This window comes from Haemorhous mexicanus, chromosome 25, assembly GCF_027477595.1.
Source record: "Haemorhous mexicanus isolate bHaeMex1 chromosome 25, bHaeMex1.pri, whole genome shotgun sequence".
NCBI lineage: Eukaryota > Metazoa > Chordata > Aves > Passeriformes > Fringillidae > Haemorhous > Haemorhous mexicanus.
In genome coordinates this window covers 2,460,984-2,478,113 of record NC_082365.1, presented here as the reverse complement: position 1 = coordinate 2,478,113, position 17,130 = coordinate 2,460,984, and the positions used below count along the sequence as shown (strand labels likewise).

At 50.2% G+C, this 17,130-nt stretch overlaps 1 protein-coding gene across 2 annotated transcripts; it reads right to left on the bottom strand.

Moving 5' to 3' along the window:
* Positions 1-594: 594 nt before the first annotated feature.
* TAF8 (TATA-box binding protein associated factor 8) lies at positions 595-15,961 on the bottom strand. Of its 2 annotated transcripts, XR_009489418.1 has the most exons (9): positions 15,874-15,961; positions 14,360-14,513; positions 12,368-12,466; positions 10,405-10,467; positions 8,364-8,488; positions 6,347-6,494; positions 5,076-5,218; positions 2,936-3,422; positions 595-2,864 (listed from the first exon to the last, which is right to left on the bottom strand). XR_009489418.1 is itself a non-coding variant. In XM_059867626.1 (8 exons), the coding sequence occupies exons 1-8, from the start codon at positions 15,931-15,933 to the stop codon at positions 3,279-3,281; spliced, it is 936 nt and encodes a 311-aa protein (XP_059723609.1). In that variant the 5' UTR covers positions 15,934-15,961; the 3' UTR covers positions 595-3,278. The 2 variants fall into 2 exon arrangements, 1 of the variants encoding a protein (XP_059723609.1); XM_059867626.1 differs by having other exon boundaries at positions 595-3,422.
* Positions 15,962-17,130: the final 1,169 nt, after the last annotated feature.

The following is a 17,130-nucleotide window of genomic DNA, read 5'->3' as shown; positions in this document are numbered from 1 at the left end:
TGTAAAAACATAAAATTTATTTTATTATGAACAAAATAAATTCTTATATTCCTTTATTAAATCAATATGTATTATATTTAAATTTATTATTTTTATTAAATTAATAAAGGGATATAATAATACTAAATAATAATTATTATTATTCCTCTCTTATGAACCAAAAATATCACTCATAAGGAGATAAAATTTCTTTCATTATCAACAGAATAAATTATTATTATATTCCTTTATTAAATTATTAGTTATTAAATTTAAATTTATTAATGTTTATTTAATTAATAAAGGGCCATAATTTATTATTATTATTATTATTATTATTATTATTATTATTATTATTATTATTGCTTTCTTATGAACACAAAAATCACAATTTGCTCATAAGGAGATAAAATTTCTTTTATCATGAACATAATAAATTATTATTATATTCCTTTATTAAATTTATAGTTATTAAATTTAAATTTATTAATGTATATTAAAATAATAAAGGGACATAAATTATTATTATTATTATTATTATTATTATTATTATTATTATTATTATTATTATTATTATTATTATTCCTTTCTTATGAACCAAAAAAAAATTCACAATTTAATTGTAAAGACATAAAATTCCTTTTATTATCAACATAAAAACTCCAATTTTCCTTTCACCTTTTTTTTATTTTCCCCTCCCCAGCGAGGGATTTTTCTCCTTGCATGAAACAAAAAAAGAAACGTTAAAAAAGGTAAAATTTGGGATATTTACAGACATTTACAGGAGTTCTGTACAAGCAAGGCACCAGCAGGAGGGACAGTGGCACACCCAGGGGGATTTGGGATTGAATTCTTTAATTTTTAGATTTTTTTGGGGGCAGGAAATCATTGAAAAAAAGCTTTTTTAATTTAAATTTAAACCCCCAAATTTGGGGTCAAAGAAAACCCAAATGGGTTTTCCAAGGAGACCAAAGAAAAGATTTTTTGGTTTTCTTTAACCCCCCCAAAAAAAAAGATTTTTCTTCTTTATTTTAGCTTAGAAAATGGTGAAGGGAAATGAAAGCAAAGTTCTCCAGAAAGAGCAAAAAATGACAACAGGGGCACGGGAATGAAGGGGAAAAAAAGGGAATAAAGGGGGGAAAAAGGGGGGAAATAAAGGGAATAAAGGGATAAAATAAAGGGAATAAAGGGGGGGAAAGGGGGGAAATAAAGGGAATAAAGGGATAAAATAAAGGGAATAAAGGGGGGAAAAAGGGGGGAAAAAAGGGAATAAAGGGGGGAAATAAAGGGAATAAAGGGATAAAATAAAGGGAATAAAGGGATAAAATAAAGGGAATAAAGGGGGGAAAAAGGGGGGAAAAAAGGGAATAAAGGGGGGAAATAAAGGGAATAAAGGGATAAAATAAAGGGAATGAAGGGGGGAAATAAAGGGAATAAAGGGGGGAAAAGGGGGGGAAAAAAGGGAATAAAGGGGGGAAATAAAGGGAATAAAGGGATAAAATAAAGGGAATAAAGGGATAAAATAAAGGGAATAAAGGAGGGGGGAAGGGGGAAAATAAAGGGAATAAAGGGGGGGAAATAAAGGGAATAAAGGGGGGAAATAAAGGGAATAAAGGGGGGAAATAAAGGGAATAAAGGGGGGAAAAAGGGGGAAAATAAAGGGAATAAAGGGATAAAATAAAGGGAATAAAGGGGGGGAAAGGGGGGAAATAAAGGAAATAAAGGGATAAAATAAAGGGAATAAAGGGGGGGAATAAAGGGGGGAAAAGGGGGGGAAATAAAGGGAATAAAGGGGGGAATAAAGAGAGGAAAGAAAGGAAATTAAGGGGTGAAAAAGGGAATAAAAGGGTGAAATAAAGGAAATAAAGAGGTGAAATAAAGGGAATAAAGGGGTTAAATAAAGGGAGGAAATAAAGGAAATAAAGGCTGGGTCCTCCAAATCCAAATCCAACCCCTTGGTCCTCCAAACCCAAACCCAAATCCAACCCCTGGATTCTCCAAATCCAACTCTGTGTCCTCCAAATCCAATCCCTGTGTCCCTCCAACCCCTGGGTCCCTCAGCTCCAGCTCTTGTGTCCTCCAAATCCAACCCTTGAGTGCTCCAAATCCAACCCTGTGTCCTCCAAATCCAAACCCAACCCTGTGTCCTCCAAATTCAAATTCAGCCCTGGGTTCTCCAAACCCAAATCCAACCCCTTGGTCCTCTAAATCCAACCTTGGATTCTCCAAATCCAAATCCAGCCCCTATGTCCCCCAAATCCAACCCCTGGGTGCTCCAAATCCAAATCCAAATCCAAATCCTGGGTTCTCCAAATCCAAATCCAACCCCTGGGTTCTCCAAATCCAAATCCTGGGTTCTCCAAATCCAAATCCTGGGTGCTCCAAATCCAAATCCTGGGTGCTCCAAATCCAAATCCAACCCCTAGGTGCTCCAAATCCAAATCCTGGGTTCTCCAAATCCACATCCAACCCCTTGGTCCTCCAAACCCAAACCCAAATCCAACCCCTGGATTCTCCAAATCCAACCCTGTGTCCTCCAAATTCAAATTCAACCCTGGGTTCTCCAAATCCAAATCCAACCCCTTGGTCCTCTAAATCCAACCTTGGATTCTCCAAATCCAAATCCAGCCCCTATGTCCCCCAAATCCAAATCCTGGGTGCTCCAAATCCAAATCCAAATCCTGGGTTCTCCAAATCCAAATCCAAATCCTGGGTTCTCCAAATCCAAATCCAAATCCAACCCCTGGGTGCTCCAAATCCAAATCCAAATCCAAATCCAACCCTGTGTCCTCCAAATTCAAATTCAACCCAGGGTTCTCCAAACCCAAATCCAACCCCTTGGTCCTCTAAATCCAAATCCAACCCCTTGGTCCTCTAAATCCAACCTTGGATTCTCCAAATCCAAATCCAGTCCCTATGTCCCCCAAATCCAACCCCTGGGTGCTCCAAATCCAACCCCTGGGTGCTCCAAATCCAAATCCAAATCCAAATCCAACCCCTGGGTGCTCCAAATCCAAATCCTGGGTTCTCCAAATCCACATCCAACCCCTTGGTCCTCGAAATCCAGCCCCTGTGTGCCCCAAATCCAGCTCCAGCCCCGGCTCTCCCAGCTCCTCAGGAATTCAATCCCCCCAGAGCGGGACCCGAAGCCCCCAGAGCATCCCAGGAGTTCTCCTGGAGCCCTGGAGCAGAGTGAGCAGGGTGGGAGTGCACCCACCAGGCACAGAGACCCCTCCTGGGCCCGGCTGCCTCTGCTGAGCCCCGGGGGAGGCTCCCAGGGGAATTTTGGGGGTCCCCCCTCACTTCTTCCTGCGGATTTTGGGTTTCTTGACGGGCCTCAGGTAGGGGTTGTCGATGACGTTCTCCTCGCCGTTCCTGCTGCCCGCCAGGGAGCTGCTCTGCTGCAGCACAGAGCTGTTCTCCTTCTCGGGCCCTGCATCCTCCTGCCACGGAAAAAACAGTCCAAAAAATCAAAGTCAGGCTTGGGAATCGTTCTGCTCACAGAATGCCTGGCTGCTGCAAGTCTGGAAGTGTCCAAAGCCAGGCTGGAGCCATCCTGGGGCAGGGGAAGGTGTCCCTGCCCCTGGGATTAGATGTTGGTGGTGCCACTCCACCCAAATTGTCCCAGGATTCCGAGTTCTCAGCCCAGAGCCTGTGGGCAGGAGGGACCATCAAACACCAAGCACAGCAGGAGCTGCATCAGAGGCAGGAAAATCCCTTGGGAAAATGAAAACTCAGAATGTTCTGGAAGCTCCAGCTCAGCCTCGTTCTGCTCTGGGCTCTGCAGGGAGCTGGAGAACCAGGACAGTGCTCAGTTGCATCTCCCACTTCCCAAGGGACAGAGGCAGGATTCCAAACTGGAGAGCCAGGACAATGCTCAGTTCCATTGCCCAAGGGACAGAGCCAGAATTCCAAACTGGAGAGCCAGGACACTGCTCAGTTCCATCTCCCACTTCCCAAGGGACAGAGCCAGGATTCCAAACTGGAATTCCAAACAGGAGAGCCCTGACACTGTTCAGATCCATCCCCCATTTCCCATTCCCCAGGAGGCAGAGGCAGAATTCCAAACTGGAGAACCAGGACAGTGCTCAGTTCCATCTCCCATTTCCCAAGGGACAGAGCCAGGATTCCAAACTGGAGAGCCCTGACAAAAGTTCAGCTCCATTTCCCAGCAAACAGAGCCAGGATTCCAAGCTGGAGAACCCTGAAAAATGTTCAGTTCCATTTCCCAGGAAACAAAGCCAGGTTTTCCAAGCTCAAGAACCCTGACAAATGTTCAGTTTTATTTCCTAGGAAACACAGCCAGAATTCCAAGCTGGAGAACCCTGACACCATTCCCCAGGAGGCAGAACCAGGTTTTCCAAACTGAAGAACCCATTCCCAGCAAACAGAGCCAGGATTCCAAGCTGCAGAACCCTGACACTGCTCAGTCCCATTCCCCATTCCCCATTTCCCAGCAAACAGAGCCAGGTTTTCCAAGCTGAGGAATCCTGACACTGCTCAGTTCCATTCCCCATTCCCCAGGAGGCAGAGGCAGGATTCCAAGGTGGAGAACCCATTCCCCATTCCCAGGAGGCAGAGCCAGAATTCCAAGCTGCAGAACCCTGACACTGCTCAGTCCCATTCCCCATTTCCCATTCCCCATTCCCAGGAAACAGAGCCAGGTTTTCCAAGGTGGAGAACCCTGACACTGCTCAGTCCCATTCCCCATTTCCCATTCCCCATTCCCAGGAGGCAGAGCCAGAATTCCAAGCTGGAGAACCCTGACACTGCTCAGTCCCATTCCCCATTCCCAGGAAACAGAGCCAGAATTCCAAGCTGCAGAACCCTGACACTGCTCAGTCCCATTCCCCATTTCCCATTCCCCATTCCCAGGAGGCAGAGCCAGGATTCCAAGCTGGAGAACCCTGACACTGCTCAGTCCCATTCCCCATTTCCCATTCCCCATTCCCAGGAGCCAGAGCCAGAATTCCAAGCTGCAGAACCCTGACACTGCTCAGTCCCATTCCCCACTCCCCATTCCCCACTCCCAGGAGGCAGAGGCAGGATTCCAAGCTGCAGGAATGTCCCCAGAGGAGCCCCCAGGGTGGCCCTACCGTGCTCAGGTGCAACGGGAGGTTCTCGGTGTCCGTCTGCTCGTCCTGCTCCGAGGAATCCGTCTCCTCCATCTGCTGCATCTCCAGCTCAGAGGGCAGCAGAGCTGTCAGGTAGGGCACCGTGAAGGGCCTGGCAGCAATCACTGCCAGCAGGGAACACAGGGGACACGGTCAGGAGGCTGGGAGACATTCCTGCCCTCAGGAATTAGGGACAAAGGGATGGAGATCAAACATTTCGCTGGTTCTGGGTTTGGGTGCATTTCCTTTTCCTTTTTTGGATAATTTTCCTTACATTTTCTAAGGATCAGGAAGGAAACCCTGATCCCTGAAAGATGGCAGTCTCTATTTCCCAATTTTCTGATCCCTGAAGGATGGCACTCTCTCCTTCCCAATTTTCTGATCCCTGAATAATGGCAGTCTCTACTGCTTCCCAATTTTCTGATCCCTGAAGGATGGCACCCTCTCCTTCCCAATTTTCTGATCCCTGAAGGATGGCCCACTCTCCTTCCCAATTTTCTGATCCCAAAAGGTGGCACTCTCTCCTTCCCAATTTTCTGATCCCTGAAGGATGGCACCCTCTCCTTCCCAATTTTCTGATCCCTGAAGGATGGCACTCTCTCCTTCCCAATTTTCTGATCCCTGAAGGATGGCACCCTCTCCTTCCCAATCTTCTGATCCCTGAAGGATGGCACTCTCTCCTTCCCAATTTTCTGATCCCTGAAGGATGGCACCCTCTCCTTCCCAATTTTCTGATCTCTGAAGGATGGCACTCTCTCCTTCCCAGTTTTCTGAATCTCTTCATGTTTCCAGCAGTGTTCCAACACAGAAAATCCTTCCTGAGCTCCACCATAGAATCCCAATTGTCTGGGAGATGGGGCTCCTCCTGAACAGCTGTGCTGCCAGCAGGCCTTGGGGAAGTGGGAATTCTCAGCACTGCTCTGCAGGCAGAGATGGGGGAATTTCCAGCAGCAGGAAAATGTCAGGGAGAAAAAATTCCTTGGGGAGGTTACAGGGCTGGAGCCAGGACTGGGATGAGATTTGGATGTAGGCCTTCTCCACCAGGAGAAAAAAGGGAACCTCGAGGAGCTGTCTTCCTCTTTTCCTCCCCATTTTAACCCCAAATCCCTCCTTTCCCAACCTTCCATCGGGGCAATCCTTAAATCCTTTCCCCAAACCCTCTGATTCTAAGGATTCCCACACCCAGCAGGGCCAACACCAGGCAAGGGATGACCCCAAAGCCTGAGGGGAGGTGAAACCACGGAGGGACTGACACGGGAAGGTGCTGACATCGTCCTTGAAGAGGCTCTGGGTCTCGCCAGTCTTGGCCATGAAGCGGGTGAGGGCTCTCTCCACGTCCCGGCGCTGCGAGGCCGCCTTCTCCCGCAGCACCTGGTAATCGGACACCGGCTCCCGGTACGTCTGGGGAGGGACAGACGGCGGGGAGGGTGAGAGGGCTGCGGCTCCAACAAACAGCCCGGGGAGGGAGCAGCTCCTCCTCCAAACAAACAGCCCGGGGATGGAGGAACTGCACCTCCAAACATCTCAGGGGTGGAGGAACTCCTCCTTCAAACATCTCAGGGGTGGAGGAACTCCTCCTCCAACAAACAGCCCGGGGATGGAGGAACTCCTCCTTCAAACAAACAGCCCGGGGAGGGAGGAACTGCACCTCCAAACATCTCAGGGATGGAGGAACTCCTCCTCCTCCAAACATCTCAGGGGTGGAGGAACTCCTCCTCCAACAAACAGCCCGGGGATGGAGGAGCTCCTCCTCCAAACATCTCAGGGGTGGAGGAACTCCTCCTCCAAACATCTCAGGGGTGGAGGAACTCCTCCTCCTCCAAACATCTCAGGGGTGGAGGAACTCCTCCTCCAAACATCTCAGGGGTGGAGGAACTGCACCTCCAAACAAACAGCCCGGGGATAGAGGAACTCCTCCTCCAAACAAACATCCCAGGGATGGAGGAACTCCTCCTCCAAACATCCCAGGGATGGAGCAGCTCCTCCTCCAAACATCCCAGGGATGGAGCAGCTCCTCCTCCAAACAAACAGCCCGGGGAGGGAGGAACTGCACCTCCAAACATCTCAGGGGTGGAGGAACTCCTCCTCCAAACATCTCAGGGGTGGAGGAACTCCTCCTCCAACAAACAGCCCGGGGAAGGAGGAACTGCACCTCCAAACAAACAGCCCGGGGATGGAGGAGCTCCTCCTCCAACAAACAGCCCGGGGATGGAGGAGCTCCTCCTTCAAACAAACAGCCCGGGGATGGAGGAGCTCCTCCTTCAAACAAACAGCCCGGGGATGGAGGAGCTCCTCCTTCAAACATCTCAGGGATGGAGCAGCTCCTCCTCCAACAAACAGCCTGGGGATGGAGGAACTCCTCCTCCAACAAACAGCCCGGGGATGGAGGAATTCCTCCTCCAAACATCTCAGGGATGGAGGAGCTCCTCCTCCAACAAACAGCCTGGGGATGGAGAAACTCCTCCTCCAAACATCTCAGGGATGGAGGAGCTCCTCCTCCTCCAAACAGCCCAGGGATGGAGGAGCTCCTCCTTCAACAAACAGCCCAGGGATGGAGGAGCTCCTCCTCCAAACATCTCAGGGATGGAGGAACTCCTCCTCCAACAAACAGCCCGGGGATGGAGGAACTCCTCCTCCAAACAAACAGCCTGGGGATGGAGGAACTCCTCCTCCAAACAGCCCAGGGATGGAGGAACTCCTCCTCCAAAACAGCCTGGGGATGGAGGAACTCCTCCTCCAACAAACAGCCCAGGGATGGAGGAACTGCACCTCCAAACATCTCAGGGGTGGAGGAACTCCTCCAACAAACACCCCAGGGATGGAGCAGCTCCTCCACTCCCAAACTTCACAGGGATGGAGGAGTTGTGGAGCAGCTCCACTCCCAAACACCCCAGGGATTCTGCGCTGGGAATGCTCTGGAGCAGGCAATGGGAAGGATCCCACCCCAAGGGATGCCCACAACCCACAAACAAGGAATATTCAAAGCCAGGAAAAACAATACTTGGGATAAACAGCACCAGCACTGAAGTAAAAAAAAACAAAACACTTCTGGGGTTCTGGACTTCCAACAGATCCCAGCCAGCACAAAAATGAGAAATCCAGGGATTCTGGCTGATTTCTGGGTGGCAAGGGATGCCCACAACCCACAGAGAAGGAATGTGTCAGGTCAGGAGGAATTTTTGGATAAGTGGCAGCAGGCCTGCAGTGAAACCAGCCCGACTCCTGGAACCCAGAGACCCCAAAGAGCACCACAATGTTGTTTTCACTCACTGGGGTCTTGATGTAGGTGTGAGGATCTGGGAACTCTGGGAAATGGCCGGGAATGTGGGGAGGGTGAGGCTTGTTCTGCCCAGCTGTCAGGGCTTTGGGGGTCACAGGCTGGTTTGTCACTGGAGCTGCAGGGGGAAAACAGACACAGGAATCAGAGGGAAAACCCACAGGAGTCAGGGAAAACAGGAATCAGGGAAAACAAACACAGGAATCTGGGAAAAAAAACCACAGGAATCAGGGAAAACAATAGAGGAATCAGGGGAAACACACACAGGAATCTGGGAAAAGAACACAGGAGTCAGGGAAAACAGCACAGGGATCAGGGAAAAAAACCCACAGGGATCAGGGAAAACAATAGAGGAATCAGGGGAAACAGACACAGGAATCTGGGAAAACAGCACAGGAATCAGGGGAAACAAACACAGGGATCTGGAAAAAAATCCACAGGGATCAGGGAAAACACCAGAGGAATCAGGGGAAAGACCACAGGAATCAAGAAACACAAAAAAGGAAAACAACAAAGGAATCAGGGAAAACACAGGAATTAGGGAAAACACCACAGGAATCAGGGAAAACAATACAGGAATCAGGGGAAACAATAAAGGATTCAGGAAAACAGCACAGGAATCAGGGAAAACACAGGGATCAGGGAAAAGAACACAGGGATCAGGGAAAAGAACACAGGAATCAGGTAAAAAATACCACAGGGATCAGGGAAAACAGCACAGGGATCAGGGAAAACAGCACAGGGATCAGGGAAAACAGCACAGGGATCAGGGAAAACAGCACAGGGATCAGGGAACCCACAGGGATCCTCCTGCCCAGGGTCCCCCCAAAGCTCTGACCCCATCCCTGACCCCACCCCTGACCTTGGGATCAGATCCCAGAAAGGAAAAGGATCCCCTGTCCCCTCCCGAGTGCCCCAGGAGCCTCCACCCCAGCCCAGGAGCCCCAAATCCCTGGGGTTATCCCAGAGGAAGCTCCAGAGGAGCTGCCAGGGGGGCAGCAGGAGGGACCCCAGACCCAGGAGCCCCAAATCCCTGGGGTGATCCCTCGGGAAGCTCCAGAGGAGCTCTCTGGGGGCAGCAGGAGGGACCCCAGACCCAGGAGCCCCAAATCCCTGGGGTGATCCCTCAGGAAGCTCCAGAGGAGCTCTCGGGGGGCAGCAGGAGGGACCCCAGACCCAGGAGCCCCAAATCCCTGGGGTGATCCCACAGGAAGCTCCTGAGGAGCTGCCAGGGGGCAGCAGGAGGGACCCCAGACCCAGGAGCCCCAAATCCCTGGGGTGATCCCTCGGGAAGCTCCAGAGGAGCTCTCTGGGGGCAGCAGGAGGGACCCCAGCCCCAGGAGCCCCAAATCCCTGGGGTTATCCCAGAGGAAGCTCCAGAGGAGCTCTCTGGGGGCAGCAGGAGGGACCCCAGACCCAGGAGCCCCAAATCCCTGGGGTGATCCCTCGGGAAGCTCCAGAGGAGCTGCCAGGGGGGCAGCAGGAGGGACCCCAGACCCAGGTCCCTTCCCCCCAGACCCAGGAGCCCCAAATCCCTGGGGTGATCCCTCAGGAAGCTCCAGAGGAGCTCTCTGGGGGCAGCAGGAGGGACCCCAGACCCAGGAGCCCCAAATCCCTGGGGTGATCCCTCGGGAAGCTCCAGAGGAGCTCTCTGGGGGCAGCAGGAGGGACCCCAGACCCAGGAGCCCCAAATCCCTGGGGTGATCCCACAGGAAGCTCCTGAGGAGCTGCCAGGGGGCAGCAGGAGGGACCCCAGACCCAGGAGCCCCAAATCCCTGGGATCATCCCTCGGGAAGCTCCAGAGGAGCTGCCAGGGGGGCAGCAGGAGGGACCCCAGCCCCAGGAGCCCCAAATCCCTGGGGTGATCCCTCGGGAAGCTCCAGAGGAGCTCTCTGGGGGCAGCAGGAGGGACCCCAGACCCAGGAGCCTCTACCCCAGCCCCAGGAGCCCCAAATCCCTGGGGTGATCCCTCGGGAAGCTCCAGAGGAGCTCTCTGGGGGGCAGCAGGAGGGACCCCAGGCTGTCCCCACGCACGGGCAGTGATCACCATCCTCTGGGAGCGCTTGGCGTAGGCAGGAAGGGTTTCCACGTTGAAGCCTGGAACACACAAGAGGAGAAGAGGAATTTATCCAGGATAAATCCAGGATTTTAGGTTTTTTTTTTTTTCCCCAAATTGAACAAGGATGGGATGGGCCAGGGGGGCAGAACAGGGGAAGGATCATGGAAAGCCACCAGCTGGGTGTGGCCACAGCACAGGGCTCCCTCACTGAGATATTTTATGAAAAATCCTTTCCTTAGGATTTTTTTTCTCCTGAAAAGCTGAGAGGCCTCAAAAATTAAACATAAACAAGGATTCTCTGCTGCTGTGGAATCAACAGGTGCATCTGTGATTAATCTCATGTGGTTGTTATTAATTAATGGCCAATCCCAGTCCAGCTGGCTCAAACTCTCTGGTCAGCCTCAAGATTTTATTATCATCCCCTCCTTTCCTTTCAAGCCTTCTGATGAAATCCTTTTAATATAATATATTTATGGTTATTTATATTTATTTCTAATTTTTTTTTAATTTATGTTTTAATATGCTATATGTGGTGGTGCTCACAGGGGTCCCAGGGAGAGGGAGGAGATGAGGATCTGACTCCATGTTCAGAAGGCTGAGTTATTATTTTATGATATATATATTATATTAAACTATACTAAAAGAACAGAAGAAAGGATTTCATCAGAAGGTGAGCAAGGAAAGGAATGGATGATAATAAAATCTTGTGGCTGACCAGTTTGAGCCAGCTGGGCTGGGATTGGCCATTAATTAAAAAGAACTACATGAGGTTAATTAAAGATGCACCTGTTGCATTCCACAGCAGCAGAGAATCATTGTTTGTGTTTTGTTTTTAAGGCTTCTCAGGAAAAAAAATCCTAAGGAAACAAGAAAATAAAATATTGTGGCTGACCAGAGAGTCTGAGCAGGCTGGACTGTGATTGGCAATTAATTAAATACAACCACATGAGATTAATCACAGATCCTCCTGCTGCATTCCACAGCAGCAGAGAATCACTGTTTATGTTTTGTTTTTAATGCTTCTCAGGAAAAAAAAATCCTAAGGAAACAAGAAAATAAAATCTTGTGGCTGACCAGTTTGAGCCAGCTGGGCTGGGATTGGCCATTAATTACAAAGAACTACATGAGATTAATTAAAGAAGCACCTGCTGCATTCCACAGCAGCAGAGAATCCTTGTTTATGTTTTATTTTTAAGGCTTCTCAGGAAAAAAAATCCTAAGGAAACAAGAAAATAAAATCTTGTGGCTGACCAGTTTGAGCCAGCTGGACTGGGATTGGCCATTAATTAAAAAGAACTACATGAGATTAATTAAAGAAGCACCTGCTGCATTCCACAGCAGCAGAGAATCATTGTTTGTGTTTTGTTTTTAAGGCTTCTCAGGAAAAAAAATCCTAAGGAAACAAGAAAATAAAATCTTGTGGCTGACCAGAGAGTCTGAGCAGGCTGGACTGTGATTGGCAATTAATTAAAAAGAACTACATGAGATTAATTACAGATCCTCCTGCTGCATTCCACAGCAGCAGAGAATCCTTGTTTATGTTTTATTTTTAATGCTTCTCAGGAAAAAAAATCCTAAGGAAAGAAGATAATAAAATCTTGTGGCTGACCAGTTTGAGCCAGCTGGACTGTGATTGGCAATTAATTAAATACAACCACCTGAGATTAATCACAGATCCTCCTGCTGCATTCCACAGCAGCAGAGAATCATTGTTTGTGTTTTGTTTTTAAGGCTTCTCAGGAAAAAAAAATCCTAAGGAAAGGATTTTCCATAAAACACGTCTGTGACAATCACAAAATAATCAATCAGCCTGCTGAGACGTGGAGTCAGATCCTCACCTCCCCCCTGCCCTGTGAGCACCACCCCAATCCCAGATTTTGGGGGGAAATGTCCCAGTGGAAGCAGAGGAGGAAGGAGCAGGAGGAGGGAGCAGCTCACCCATCTCCACCAGGGTCACCACGAGGTCTGAGAGCGTGGGCTGGGTCCTGGCCGTGTGCTCGCAGTAGGATTTGGCACTCCTCCCAATTTCTGAGATGTCTGCAGCATAAAAGCACCAGGGATGTGGAATTCTCAACAATCTTAGCAAGGAATTTAAAAAAAACAACAAAACCAACCCCTGGGATGGAGCATTTTGCAGGATGGGGGGTTGAAATTAAAGCCTGGGGGTGGTGAGGGTTAAAAAAATCAGGTTTTGGCACAGAGGTAATAAATCTGCATGCTGAGTTTGGGCAGGACTTGGAGATTCCTGAGCACATCCAGAGGGGACAGCCAGGCTGGGAACACAAATCCTGAGGGAGCTGGGGGTGCTGAGCCTGGAGGAAAGGAGACCCCGGGGTGCCCCCATCACCCTGCACCCCCTGGCAGGTGCCCGTGCCCAGGTGGGGCTGGGCTCTGTCTGCAGGGACTGGCAGAACCAGAGGGCACAGCCTGGAGCTGGCCAAGGGAAATTCGGGTTGGAAAAGCGGTAAAAAAGGTTTTTGTGGAATGGGGGATGAAGTTCTGGAATGTTCTGCCCCGGGAGGGGGGGAGGCACCATCGCTGGGGGTGTTTAAATCAAAGGTTGGATGTGGGATTGGTGCCTTGGATTGGGCTCATGCCAGGATTGGGGCTGAATTTTGGGATTTGTGGCTTGGATTGGGGCTGATTCCAAGGACTGGGGGCTGATTCCAGGGATTGGTGCCTTGGATTTGGGGATGATTTTGGGGATTTGTGCCTGAATTTTGGGATTTGTGCCTTGGACTGGGGCTCACGCCAGGGATTTGGGGATGATTTTCAGGATTGGGGGCTGATTTTTGGGATTGGTGCCTTGGACTGGGGCTGATTCCAAGGATTGGGGGCTGATTGCAGGAATTTGTGGCTTGGATTGGGGCTGATTGAAGGGATTGGTGCCTTGGATTTGGGGATGATTTTTGGGATTGGTGCCTTGGACTGGGGTGGGGGCTGATTGCAGGAATTGGGGGCTGAATCCAGGGATTGGTGCCATGGATTGGGGGCTGATTCCAAGGATTGGGGGCTGATTTTTGGGATTGGTGCCTTGGATTGGGGGCTGATTGCAGAGATTTGTGCCTTGGATTGGGGCTGATTTTTGGGATTGGGGCTGATTTTTGGGATTGGGGCTGATTTTTGGGATTGGAGCTGATTTTTGGGATTGGTGCCTTGGATTTGGGGATGGTTATCAGGATTGGGGGCTGATTTTTGGGATTGGTGCCATGGATTGGGGCTGATTACATGAATTTGTGCTTTGGATTAGGGGCTGATTTTTGGGATTGGTGCCTTGCACTGAGAGCTGATTTTTGGGATTGGTGCCTGGCACTGAGAGCTGATTTTTGGTATTTGTGTCTTGGATTAGGGGCTGATTTTTGGGATTGGTGCCATGGATTGGGGCTGATTACATGAATTTCTGCCTTGGATTAGGGGCTGATTTTTGGGATTTGTGCCATAAACTGGGGCTGATTTTTGCTATTTGTGTCTTGGATTAGGGGCTGATTTTTGGGATTTGTGTCATGAACTGGGGCTGATTTTTGGGTTTGGTGCCTTGCACTGGGGCTGATTTTTGGGATTTGTGTCTTGGATTGGGGGCTGATTTTTGGGATTGGTGCCTTGCACTGGGGCTGATTTTTGGGATTTGTGTCTTGGATTAGGTGCTGATTTTTGGGATTGGTGCCTGGCACTGAGAGCTGATTTTTGGTATTTGTGTCTTGCACTGAGAGCTGATTTTTGGTATTTGTGTCTTGGATTAGGGGCTGATTTTTGGGATTGGTGCCTGGCACTGAGAGCTGATTTTCGGGATTGGTGCCTTGCACTGGGGCTGATTTTCAGGATTCATTTGCAGCGTCAGGGCTGCCCTCCGTGCCCTGGCAGCTCCCTCCCCACCCCGTCCCTGTGTGAGGAGCAGCTCCAGCCCCTCCCGGGCGGGCAGGGGGCACTCACAGCTCTGGATCATCTCGGTGAGCGTCTCCACCGCCGCCTTCTCGGCGCTCTCGAAGCCGGCCTCGGTCAGCAGCGAGCTCACAACGACCTGCAGCGTGCGGCGCCGCGCCAGCTGGTAATTGTCTGCGGGGGTGCCAGCCTGCTTGCTGCCCCTCTGGGATGGGAAATGGGAATTGTTATCCATGGGATCCATGGGAATTGTCTGCGGGGGTGCCAGCCTGCTTGCTGCCCCTCTGGGATGGGGAAAACTGAGTCAGAGATCCATGGGATCCATGGGAATTGTCTGCGGGAGTGCCAGCCTGCTTGCTGCTCCTCTGGGATGGGAAATGGGAATAGTTATCCATGGGATCCATGGGAATTGTCTGCGGGGGTGCCAGCCTGCTTGCTGCTCCTCTGGGATGGGAAATGGGAATAGTTATGGGATGGGATCCATGGGAATTGTCTGCGAGGGTGCCAGCCTGCTTGCTGCTCCTCTGCCGGGGGGAAACTGAGTCAGAGATCCATGGGATCCATGGGAATTGTCTGCAGGAGTGCCAGCCTGCTTGCTGCTCCTCTGCCAGGGAAATGGGAATAGTTATCCATGGGATCCATGGGAATTGTCTGCGGGGGTGCCAGCCTGCTTGCTGCTCCTCTGGGATGGGAAATGGGAATAGTTATCCATGGGATCCATGGCATGGGATCCATGGGATCCATGGGAATTGTCTGCGGGGGTGCCAGCCTGCTTGCTGCTCCTCTGGGATGGGAAATGGGAATAGCTATGGGATGGGATCCATGGCATGGGATCCATGGGATCCATGGGAATTGTCTGCAGGAGTGCCAGCCTGCTTGCTGCCCCTCTGCCAGGGAAATGGGAACAGTTATCCATGGGATCCATGGGATGGGATGGAATCCTTGGGATGGGATCCATGGGATCCATGGAATAGGATGGGATCCATGGGATGGGATGGGGCCGGGAGCAGACAATGGAAGGGCTTGAGAGCAGTGATGTGGGAGCAGGGAAGGGTCACAGAGCAGGTGGAAGGACCATGGAGCAGGGACTGGGAAGGGACATGGAGCAAGGACTGGAAAAGGTTTGGAAGCAGATAATGGGAAGGGTGACACAGCAGGAACACAGATACACACGCACAATCCTGTGTCCTATACACACACATGGGCATATATCTATATATATAAATATTGATATAAATACGTATATTCACACGCGCGTCCTTAAAGAACCTCCCAGACATTTTTTAGGACGCGGCCCCTTTAAGGACAATCCACAAGCCCCGCCCCACCCCCCACCAGCCAATTGAAGCGCGCCATCCGCAGCCAATCAAACCCCGCCTCCCCTCGGTCACTCCAGCCAATCAGCGCCTCCCTCTCTCCACCCGCCGCCTCCACGCTCCGCGGCCTGGCCGCGGCCGCCTCCGCGCCCCGGAGGGATCGGGCGCTACCGCCCCGCCCGGCCCCGCCGGGGACCTGCCGGGAGCCCGCCCTCACAGCCCCGCGCCCCGGGGATCAGGCGCCGTTACCGTGCCGGAGCCCCCGGACGCTGTGTCAGCCATCTTGGAGCCATATGGAGCTGTGCGCATGCGCCAGGTGCGGGCGGGGCGGTGGCCGGGAGCGCGGGGCATTGTGGGAGTTGTAGTGCAAGCGGCGCGACGCGCGGAGCGCTCTGGGAGTTGTAGTGCGGAGGAGGGGCGACAACATCTGGATGCGCCCACCCTCCCTCCCCCCCGCACATCTGGAGATCCCGAGGGGGTGGAACGAGATGAGATTGATGGTGCCGCCCATCGCAAACCCGACAGGACGCGAGGAGCGCGAGGATTTTGCCGAGTCAGCAAAGTCTCCATTGAAACCTGATTTATCATATCCCGATTTATGATGTCCCAATTTATGATATCCCGGTTTAAAACATCCTAATTTATGATATCCCGATTTACGATATCGCAATTTATTTATTATTTATATATATAATTTATTTATTTTATTTATTTATGACATCCCAATTTATAATCTCCTAATTTATAACATCCCAATTTATGCTATCCTGATTTATGGCATCCCTGGAGCTCCCTAATTCCAGGCTGCCCTTGAGCCAGGATGAAACTTTGCCTGCTCCACTCATTATCTCCTTTCTTGCTGATGAGGCTGGAAAGTGCACAAAGACCATCGTGATTTGAGATAATCGCGATTTATCCCACATTTTGGTCGCGATTTATCGCGATTTATCCCACATTTTGATCGCGATTTATCGTGATTTATCCCGCATTTTGCACGGAGCCCCGCTGCCAGCAGAGGGCACAGGCACACAGGCATTTTTCGGTTGGGCCCGAGAAAATTCTGATTATTTCTTCATTCACAAACCAAATCAGCAGCACCGAATGAATTCATGGCCATTTTCACACCCCACAGCTGTGCAAATCCACCCCCAAAAAAATCCACCCCCAAAAAAATCCACCCAAAAAACCCACCCCAAAAAATCCACCCCAAAATTCACCCCAAAAAATTCGCCCCAAAAAATCCACCCAAAAAAAATCCACCCCCAAAAAAATTCACCCCAAAAATTCACCCCAAAAATTCACCCAAAAAAATCCACCCCAAAAAAATCCACCCCAAAAAATTCACCCAAAAAAATTCACCCCAAAAAAATCCACCCCAAAAAATTCACCCAAAAAAATCCACCCCAAAAAATTCGCCCCAAAAAATCCACCCAAAAAAAATCCCACCCCAAAAAAATCCACCCAAAAAATCCACCCCAAAAAAATCCACCCAAAAAATCCCCCCCA